Source organism: Urocitellus parryii, chromosome 3, assembly GCF_045843805.1.
Source record: "Urocitellus parryii isolate mUroPar1 chromosome 3, mUroPar1.hap1, whole genome shotgun sequence".
Taxonomy (NCBI): domain Eukaryota; kingdom Metazoa; phylum Chordata; class Mammalia; order Rodentia; family Sciuridae; genus Urocitellus; species Urocitellus parryii.
The window spans coordinates 212,015,392-212,026,822 of NC_135533.1; the positions used below are offsets into that span (position 1 = coordinate 212,015,392).

The following is an 11,431-nucleotide window of genomic DNA, read 5'->3' on the forward strand; positions in this document are numbered from 1 at the left end:
TCAAAATAAAATTTAAAGTTAAAAGGGCTTGGGGTGTGGCTTAGTGGTAGATATAAAAACTCTCCAAAGGAAAGAGTTTTTGCATCTACCACTAAGAGTGCTCCTGGGTTCAATCCTCAGTACCAAAATTGGGGAAGGTAATAATATCTACAGGATTGTTAATGATAAGTGATCGTTTTTTACATTTTTTAAAAAGTTGTAGATGGACACAATACCTTTATTTGGTTGATTTTTTTTTATGCAGTGCTGAGGATCGAACCCGGTGCCTCACCATGCTAGGTGAGTGCTCTACTACTGAAGCACAACACCAGCCCAATGGTAAGTGACCTTATATACATAAAGCTGCTATTATAACTTCTGAGGTCTAGTCCTTAATAAATAGCAATTGATGTTACTAATACTATTGTAATAGAATTTTTTTCAGTCTTTCACATATGCCATCTGCAAAGAGAGCTAATGTTTAATTATTAATAATTAATATTTGTTGATTGATGATGATGTGAACAGGACTAAGTTAACCCTGAATAAAGAGGAGTGAAGATGGCCACTGTTGGTGTAGCTTCATAGCTGTCCTGCAGTGTTCTCTGAATCAAGGAAAGAATCATTCAGGCACATAAGACCACCAGTATCACAAGATGGCAGCCATTGATTTGTCCCATGGTAAGTCCTACTGATGATCTTGTTCACAGACTCTCCTTCAGGTTCTCCCTGTATGGGGTCCAGTGCTCTCATAGGAAATGTAGTGGACCAGGGAATCCTGTTTTCAGTCAACCCCCCTGGTGTATATATTCTGGGAAGAAATGCTGTAGAAGCTTCTTTATGATTTAAAAAAAATATTTATTTTTCAGTTGTAGTTGGACACAATACCTTTCTTTTATTTATTTATTTTTATGTGGTGCTGAGGATTGAACCCAGGGCCTTGCATGTGTTAGGCAAGGGCTCTAGTGCCCCAGTCCCAAGATTTTTTTTTTTAATTGGTGCATTATAGTTGTACATAATGGTGGGATTTGTTCTTACATCTTAGTGCATGCACACAATATAACAATACAATTTGGCCAGTATCACTCCCCAGCACTTCCCCCTCCCCTTGCTCCCCTCCTCCCACTCTTTCATGAGTTTTATTGCTATGGGCAAATAGTCACATCTCTCAAGGCTATAGCTTTCCTTATGTATAATGAGACTACTATCCTTTTCCTGTTTGGGCAGCCTGGCATATGGTCTCCTTTTCTGGCTCTATGTGAGGCAGACTGCTGGCCTCACACAGGAGTAGTGTGTACTTAATGTCGAGTGTGCAGGGTTACGTGGAAATTTCAAACTAGGATGGAATGACTTCTAGACATGTAAATTGTGGGAATTACGGGCAGCTCTGAGTTCTCATGCAGTGTTAGCTTTTCATTGCTATAATCAAAATACCTAGCAGGAACAATTTAGAGGAAGAAAAGTTTATTTTGGGCTCACGGTTTCAGAGTTAGTCCATGGTTGGCTGGCTGACTGCATTGCTGTGGGTGCAAGATATGGCAGAACTCCATGGTCAAAGAGTGTGGTGGAGAAAGTGGCTTAGCTCATGGCAACCAGGAAGCAGAGAGTGTGCAGGGAGCTAGGGACAAGCTGTAATCCCCAAGGGCATGCCCCTCACCTTCAAGACACCTATTTCCTCTGTCCATGCTCCACCTGCTTACAGCTATACCTAATTGTTTATTTAAATTATTAATCCATCAAATGGATTAATCCATCAAATGAATTAATCCATGGATGAGGTTAGAGCTTACATAATCTGATAATTTCACCCCTGAACATTGCCACAATTACCTAACACATGAGCCTCTCAGGGGATACCTCATATGCAAACCACAACACATACCTTATTTCTTTTCCCTGAGGTCTTTTGTAGAGGGACCCAGTTTGCCTTCATGAAGAAAAGACAGAAGCAGAAAGGAAGATGATTGTCTGCCTGCCAAACTGTGATCAGGTATGCAGAGCATGTATCCTTGTACAAAATCTTGAACATGCAGCTAACAAGGTGACATGTTTTCTTCTACTCATAATCATCTTCAGAACTTCTTATTTTTTGAGGTGGGTTCTGAGAGGTGTTTCTCCCTCTGGAATTTTTTTTTGTGTGTGACATGTTGTCTAAGCTGATCTTAAGCATCTGGGCTTGAGCAATTCTTCCATTTCAGCCTCCTGAGTAATTGAGACCACAGGTATATACCACCATGCCTGACTTCCAGAACTTCTTAAAGCAAATAAAGCACCGCTCAATGACTTAAGTCCCTAGTTGAATTTCCCCAGGGAGTAGAGCCACTTATTGGCATGAAATCACCCTAGTATTTCATGAAATCACATGAAATACTAGGAAGACTAGTATTTCATGTGTTACTAATTAATGTTCCCTTATGGTGCTGACTACATGTTTCATATTTTGCTGAGTGCTCTGACAATGATAAGCGAGATGAAAGTGTTCTTTATCTAGTATTTACATGGTACTCAAGAATGTGCTACAGTAGAGGGAAATAAGATGAGCACCTACTCTTGTGTTGAGAGAAGATCACATATAAGAAGTGCCATTCAAGCCATATAACTAGAGGAGATGGACAGTCAGTGAGTGTGCATAGAGAGAAGAATTCCTAGCATCACTGAACCCTGGGGTAGACAGTGAGAGACCTCAGAACTCTTTTTAGGCTTTGGTCTCATTTCCTCATTTTCCAGTGGCCATTGGTGGATGTGTTACTTGGCTCAAACCAGCATTTGTGTGATGGTTTAGGACTTGGTGACCTTTGATGATGTGGCTGTGCACTTCACCCAGGAGGAGTGGATTTTACTGGACCCAACTCAGAAAAATCTATACAAAGACGTGATGCTGGAGAACTATGAGAACCTGACCATGGTAGGTAGGACTACCATAATTCTGTGTAGCCTCCTAGAAAACATATTTTGTATGTATTTACTGTGTTGCAGTATCAATGAAGTCAACTCTGAATATAGTAGAAAATAATAGAGACACAGCCTTTATCATAATAGTTTTTAATCTGTGTGGTGGTTCTCAAAATGTGGCCTAACATACATTACCTCAGTTTCCACCTTTCATATACTCAGAAACACAGTTAGGGCCCTGTCATACGTGTTGAAGAAATTCTCCAGGTGACTCTTACATGCTGTAAGGTTTAAGGATCACAGGCATACTACCTGGGAGTGTGGCTCAGCGGTAGAGTGCTAGCCTAGCATGCACAAGGCCCTGAGTTCCATCCCTACTACTGCAAAACAAAACAAAACAAAACCAATCAGGTGTGATTTTCATTCCCTGTGAGAATGAAGATCACTGTTTCACTCTATTTCCTATTTGGATTTAAAAAAAAAAAGAAGTTCTTAGTGCTTTGTAAATGTGCACATAAGCCTGAATTTGGAATTTTAGGGGTCAGAAACAACTAATTTTTATGGGACACAGGCAGAGAAGATATTTGTATTTTTAACCTTTTTGAAATAATTTCACTGCTTTCATTAGAGCTGTGGTTCCTGAATCATGAGAAGGTTTATCATCTCTTCCATTAGCTTTTTCCATGAATATGTTTTTCCCTAGGTACAGAATGTCAGCTCCTCAAACCCAGCCTGATCTCTTGGTTGGAGCAAGAAGAGTCAAAGATAGTGGAAGGAGGGGTTCTCCAAGGTTAGTGTTCATGGACAATACTCCTGGTCAGTAAATTCACTATAAGTATAAAGAAGAAACTTTTAAAGATGCACTTGATCTCAGAAGCATCAGATCATTTTTATCAGAAGTTAGGAAATCTTCAACCTTCTATACTCTTTTATCCTCTGCCAACTTAGACTTTTCTATAATCTCACAATATAACCTGTTGCATTTCTTCATTGTTTTGATGTATACTTCTTTATGTTTGTCCCCTTCCAAGATAAATGTTCTTTGTGTTCACCACCAATTTTAATTTTCATAGGATCAATTGGTAATAAATCATATAAAATTTTGATGCCATGTCCTTATCTTTGCCAGATTTTTGACATAGTGAAAATTGTGAAATCTTTTTTTTTGCTTTATTATGTTTAATTTGGAAATAAGTGCAAATGATCTCTACCATTTTCACCTCCTATCTATCATTTCTGTCTCCAGACCCTTATATTTCTTTTTCTCTTACTTTAGAATGGAAAATGGGACTTAAAATCAAAGGGGCTTCACTTCAGCAGAATTTTTTGAGGGAGCAGATCTCCAGTGAGATACTTAGGGTAAGACTAACAAGGGGGTATTTCTAATTTTCTATATTTAAAGAAGATTGGGAATTCCATTATAGAAAATCAGAACAAGAGAGATTTGAGAGAAGTAGCATTGACCTAAGAAGGAGCAATGGCTCTAGAGGCAAAATAGAAATATGAATTTGGGGGTGCCCCAAACCTAACTTGAAACTTGTTGCTCCCAAGTTCCCACAAGTACACATTTCCAGATATGTAACTAGATAGTTTTTAAAAGGTTGTCACTAAACTGTAGAGGTCTTTTCAAGTTTAGAATAGATGGCAGAGTATTCTGGCAAAGTAATCCCAGCAAGAGACCAAGGCAGGAGGATCACAAGTTTGAGGTCAGCCTTGGAAATTTAGTAAGATTCTGTCTGAAAGAATTAGAAGGGTTGGGAATATAGCTCAGTGGTAGAGCACAGGTTTAATTCCCAATACCATGGGGAGGTGGAGAGGAAAAAGAAAATAAAAATAAATCAATAAGCCAGAAGTGGTGTTCACTTATAGTTCCAGCTACTGAGGAAGCTCAGGCAGAAGGTCACTTGAACCCAACATTAAAAGCCAGCCTGTACAACATAAAATCTGTCTTTTAAAAAAGAAAAGAGAGAGAAGAGGGGGGGGAGAGGCAGAAACTGTATGCAAATAATGAAAATTGCAGAAATGGAGATCATCACAATTTTCAGTCTTCAGGTGCATGTAATCTATTAATGAGTCTGAAAAATACTTTAACCATTATTCATCCCTTTATGAACAGGCAAGAAGGCACAATGGAGGGGAGCTCTGTGATGTAAGCCATGTGGAGAATTCATCAGTGGACATACTTGCCTTACCTCACACATGAGAATGCAAAATACAGGGACCACTTCTGATTGTGATCAACGTAGAACAGACTTCTTTCCTTTGCACAAGAGAACCTCTCCTGAAAAGAAACTTTTTTTGAATCACTGTAGGCAAACTTTCAGCTTGCCTCCAAAAGCTGTTTACCAGAAAATATGCACTCAAGATAAACCCTTTGAGTGCAATGATGGTGGGAATTGCATATGCCCCAACTCCCCCCTTTTTTCTTATTTTCTTTTTCCCTCTCTTTTTTCTCTTTTCTTCCTTGTTATTTTTTTCTTCATTCTTACTTCCTCTATCCCACTTTCAACCCCCTAACTTTTACTATCTATATGTAGGGTAACTTTCTAAATACAGATAGAAGGTTGAATCTATACATTCTTCCATAAATTACCAGTCTATTGGTTAGAGTTCTCCAAAGTTGCTAAGTTATATTAACCTCATACCCTCACTCCTTTCCTCCTAAGCATAACACCCTATGTCTGAAATTCAGTTTTCTATATGCCACCAGAAATGGTATACCTTTTATGAAACTAATGACTATATTTTTAAGTAATAATTGAAGCCAATATCTGTAGACTGAGTCTAACTATAAATGTATTAATAATAAAAATTTGTGCTTAGATGATGTACTATTGATATTGGGAACTGTTAACATTGTCTTTCTACACAAAAGAAAGTTTTTGGAGCTATACAAGAGCAATATAAATATATAAGGGGAAAATCATTAACACAACAGTTTCACAAAGCTGGAAAGAAACATGAGCAGTATGAAAAGACAAGGAAAGAAAGGACCACAAACAATGCAGGTCACTTCAACATTAGAAGAGGTAATATCTGCAGCAGATGGAATGTTAGATAAAGAGTTCAGGATATACATGCCTCAGATGATCTGGAGTCTAAAGGAAGACATTAGACAGCAAAATCAGACAATGAAAGATCACTTTGACAATGAATTACATAAACAAATCCAAGAAGCAAAAGATCAACTCTACAGGGAGATAGAGATTATTAAAAAAAAAAAAAAAACAAACAGAAATCCTGGAAATGAAGGAAACAATAAACCAAATTAAAAACTCAAATGAGAGTATTACCAGCAGAGTAGAACACTTAGAAGATAGAACATCAGACAACGAAGACAAAGTATTTCAACTTGAAAAGAATATAGACAGCTCAGCAAAAATGTTAATAAACCATGTGCAGAACATCCAAGAAATATGGGATAACATAAAGAGACCAAACTTAAGAGTTGTTGCAATACAGGAGGATACAGAGGTCCAAACCAAAGGAATGAGCAATCTATTCAATGAAATAATACTAGAAAACTTCCCAAACCTGAAGAATGAAACTAATCCAAATCCTAGAAGCCTACAGGATACCGAATGTGCAAAATCATAAGAGATCTATACCAAGACACATTATAATGAAGATGCCCAATATCTTCATTAGATGAGAGAATCTTAAAAGCCACAAGAGAAAGGAAGCAGATTATATTTAGGGGTAAACCTGTTGGGAGTTGCCCCAGCTCCAAAGACTAACTTCCCCATCCCCCAAGAAGAGCTGTCCAATGGTGAGCCCTGCTGGCTCACATGATCCTTACCCACCAATCAGACTAGCCCTGCTGGCTCACATGATCCTGCCATCCAATGGTGAGCCCTGCTGGCTCACATGATCCTTACCCACCAATCAGACTAGCCCTGCTGGCTCACATGATCCTTACCCACCAATCAAAAAGCACTGTCAAACCCTTCAACAATTAAACTGTCATAACTGTCAAACCACCCCCGGCTCCATAAATATGCAGAACTGTTCCTCAATAAACGGGCATTTTCTCCAATGGCAAGCCTTGATCATTCTTTCTAAACCAATCAGGATAATGGCTAATCTTTCAACACAGACTCTGAAAGCTAGAAGATCCTGGAACAACATATTTCAAACGCTGAAAGAAAATGGGTTCCAACCGAGAATCATGTATCCAGTGAAATTAAGCTTCAGGATTGAAGATGAAATACAAATCTTCCACCGCGATAAACAAAAGTTAAAAGAATTTGCAGCTAGAAAACCAGCGTTACAAAACATCCTTGGCAAAACATTACAGGAAGAGGAAATGAAAAATAACAATGAAAACCAACAGCGGGAGGTAGTAAAAGAAAAACTAATCAAAGAGGAAAAACAAATCATGTTAAGTAACATAAACAAATATGGCTGGAAGACAAACCATATCTCAATAGCAACCCTAAATGTTAATGGCTTAAACGCACCAATCAAAAGACATCGGCTAATAGACTGGATTAAAAAAAAAAGATCCAACAATATGCTGCCTACAGGAGACTCATCTGATAGGAAAAGACATACACAGACTGAAGGTGAAAGGTTGGGAAAAATCATACCATTCACATGGACCTCAGAAGCAAGCAGGGGTGTCTATACTCACATCAAATAAAATAGACTTCAAGCCAAAGTTAATCAAAAGGGATAAAAAAGGACACTACATACTGCTAAAGGGAATCATACACCAACAAGACTTAACAATCATTAATATATGCCCCAAACAATGGTGCAGCTACGTTCATCAAAAAAACTCTTAAGTTCAAGAGTCAATTAGACCACAACACTATAATCATGGGAGATTTTAACCTCTCTCACCACTGGACAGATCTTCCAAACAAAAGTTGAATAAAGAAACTATAGAGCTCATAATACAATTAATAACTTAGACTTAATTGACATATATAGAATATGCCACCCAACATCAAGCGGATACACTTTTTTACTCAGCAGCACATGGATCTTTCTCAAAAATAGACCACATATTATGTTACAGGGAAAATCTTAGCAAATAAAATATTTAATGTAAGCATGGCTGTCCTTAATTGGTCATGGGGGTTGTTTTCCCCCTTTTTGTTTTATTAGTTGGTCCTTTTAGGTCTTATTATGCCTCTCAATTATAGCTTGACCTTTTGGATTGTATGGTATTCCAGTGGTGTGTTTAATATTCCAAGTTTGGAAGAATTTTGTAGTGATTTGCTCACAAAGCATGGCCCATTGTAAGGGTAATCCCCAAATGGCAAAACATTGTAGGAAATGGCTTTCAGCGTGTTGAGCTTTTTCGCCCAAATGAGCAGTTGCTCAACAAGCATGTGAATAGGTATCTGTAGACATATATATTTTTTAATTTTCCAAAAGGTGCATAGTGGGTCACATAAGTTTGCCAGATGACATTAGGTCTGAGGCCCCTGGGGTTGACCCCAGTGGGATTGAAGAGGTGAGAACTGTAAAAATGGCATATATGATTTACATGTCCTTATGATCTTTTAAAAATCTTTTATGGGAATCAGGGGGAATCTCTGATGTAACCCTCTCCAGTTTAAGTGGGTAAGTTCATGAAGTCCTTGAGCCATCTGAAGGTTCTGTTGAGACTGAGCAGTAGCTATGTTAGTCCCATTGGTAGCCAATCGATCAGCCATTTGGTTCCCCCATGTCAAGATTCCGGGTAACTCCTGATGTCCCCTGAGATGCTGCAGAAGGATCGGACTTGAATCAATTGGGTTTTTGTCCAACTTAATATACGCTGACACTAGAGTTGGTAACAAGTTGACTACATATAGGCTGTCAGAAAATAAGTTCATTGGTCCATGGACATGGGTTAAGGCAGGGCAACTGCATATAGTTCCTTAAATTGTGCAGATCCTGTAACTGGCTCAAAATAGTGTGTACTTTCCCCTTCATTGGCAGGGGAAGAGGCAGAGTACACCACTGCGGCAGATTCAGCTTTTCCTCCATCAGTAAAGACATATACTGCTTTAGTGAGGAGTCTGGTGAAAAAAAGTATAGGGGGGGGGGTCCATTGTAACCTCGAGAATGATGTCACCCATCTCAAAGTACCATAATGACAATCCACCTTTCCCATGAAACCCTCCAAGGCATTGGGTACCCGACTATGGTTTCTTCTGACCCACTAAATTCCGACAATCGGTAGGGGATTATTAGCACATCAGGATCCTGCCCATAATGTCTCAGGGAAATATCCATACCCTTAACTATCAGGTCAGCCAACTGGTCAAGTTGGGAATAGACCCTTGGGGCCCCTCCCACAGACACATGTATCCATTGAAGAGGCTTGCCTAACTGGGTAATGGCAGCCGAAGAAAGCTCTGAGCTGGGGAGGATCCAAAGACAGGGGGCATTGGGGCCTATAGCGAGCCAACTGGGCCGCATTTAAGGCTGACTGAATCTTTTGGAATATAAATTGATGTGATGGAGTCATTGTGATGACATCTGTGGGGACTTTATCTCTTAAAGAGTCAAAAAGCGGAAGCAGGTCTTGTGTAGGCAGGTGAAGCCAAGGCCTTATCCAGTTGAGTTCGCCCAACAGTTTTTGTAATTCCACCAAGGTATAGGACAACTGGAAAAGTAATTGAGGTTTAAGGGGACAGACAGAGTCCAACCTAAGTTTGGCCCCTAGAGTTTTAAAAGGGGGTAAGGTCTGGACCTTGTCATTAGATATATGTAATCCTCCCTTTTGTAAGAGAGTCTGGAGTTCCTTATAGGTGGAGCCTAACGCTTTGGCGTCCGCCGTCCCAATAATGATGTCATCCATGTAAACATATAGAATTATGTCCGATTGTCTCCGAAGGGGTTGCAGGACTTGTGAAACATAATGTTGACAAAAAGCTGGACTGTTAGCCATGCCCTGGGGTAAACCCACCCACTCATATCTTTGGTCTGGCCCCTGGAAGTTAACAGAGGGAACGGAGAAGGCAAACTTCTCACAGTCCTGGGGATCAAGGGGAATAGAAAAGAAGCAATCCTTGATATCAATCACAATGAGAGTCAAATCCCAAGGGATGCAGGGGATCCAGGTAGCCCTTGCAAGGGGGTATCAACAGGAATCATCCACTCATTAATCTTTCTTAGGTCCTGTAACATTCTCCATTTCCCTGTGTGGCCTTTTGTATGACAAATACAGGACTATTCCAAGGGCTCAGGGAGGGCCTAATATGCCCTAGGGTCAGTAGTTCTGATATTATCTCTTTTAACTTTTGTAGTTTAGGGGAAGCGGTCACTGTTCCACCCACACTGGAGGGCCCAGAAGCCATTGAATGGTGGGGACGGTAGGAACAGTGGCCACTAGGATTGGGGGTGAGGCCTCACACGGGGTTCAGGAGTGTTCGGCCTCGATGTCTCAAAAAGTGGATCCCCCCGCCCTGGTAATTGCTAAGGGGACCTGATAGGACAAACTGTTGCTGATACTCCTCTTCCTCTAGGATATCGTCATACATTCCTTTGTGATCTGTGGTGATGAACACCTCAGCTTCCCCCAAAATATCCTGTACCAGCAGATTAGCTGTCAGGCCAGATGCCACCAGAGGGCGTACCTCTCGCTGACTACCATCTACATCCTTCCACGAAAACCAATCCTTCGTTTGTTTCTTCAGACCTTGTATCACCCCCCACCCCCAATATCTGAGGTCTGGGAATCAGCTTCCATAGTGGGGGAACCTCCTCTTTCCTTAATACTGTCCAATCCACTCCAGTGTCAATCAAGCAGCAGAACTTTTTCCCTGCTATGAAGATATCCATTTTTGGCCTAATTCCTGGGATTATTGAGACTGTCCAGTGGGCCCTAGGTGGGTCACTAGGCAGGGTGCCTCCTTTGGGTGATGGGGCTAGAGGGTGCCCCATTATTAGTTTAAAGGATTCCTCTCAATATCAAATTTGGATTTACAATCCTTCCACCAATGGAATCCCTTTCTACACCAGGGGCAAGGCATCTTAGGTGGTTTGCCCCTCATCCGGGCCTGAGGGAAGTCCCTGCGGGGCACCAGGTCTTATTCGGCCTGTAAGGCACTCTCTCTTGAAGTGGCCCTGTTGACCACACCCATAAAAAACCCCTTTCCCAGTGCCACTGGAAGAGGCAAAGGTGGTAGTAAGGGCCTCAGCAAACGAAGCTGTTTGGGCCTGCAAGACCGCTACCAATGACTGTGATTGGTGGGCCTGAGTACCAACATCCTTAGTGGCCACTATCCACCTCCCCATAGATCTGTCCTTCATCCCCGCACAGGCTAGTTAGTGGTCTGTGGGCATCCTCTCCCAGACCAGCATCTTGACAAACTGGTTCCGAAGGGGCCCTGGGGGGAATTTCCTTTGGAGGCTCTTTTCCACCCTCTTGATGAAGGTGGCAAGATCCTTGGTAGCCCTCTGAGTAATTCCTGCTACCAGGGGCTCTGAGGGGCCTTCCTCCAACTTATTCCATGCCGCCAGTCCTAAAGCCCGTACCTGCTCCTGGTAGGGAGCAGGGATAGCAGTCTGCTGAAGGCCTGTGGAAAATTGATTACTGGACCCCAACAGCATCCCATAA

At 41.0% G+C, this 11,431-nt stretch overlaps 1 protein-coding gene across 1 annotated transcript; it reads left to right on the top strand.

Moving 5' to 3' along the window:
* The first annotated feature begins 243 nt into the window (after positions 1–243).
* On the top strand, positions 244–5,629 carry LOC113190496 (zinc finger protein 426-like). The gene is made up of 7 exons (XM_077796404.1): positions 244–318; positions 508–660; positions 1,881–1,969; positions 2,762–2,884; positions 3,575–3,661; positions 4,148–4,230; positions 4,988–5,629. Exons 3-5 carry the CDS (start codon positions 1,940–1,942, stop codon positions 3,605–3,607), a joined length of 186 nt encoding a protein of 61 aa, XP_077652530.1. The 5' UTR covers positions 244–318; positions 508–660; positions 1,881–1,939; the 3' UTR covers positions 3,608–3,661; positions 4,148–4,230; positions 4,988–5,629.
* The last annotated feature ends 5,802 nt before the right edge of the window (positions 5,630–11,431 follow it).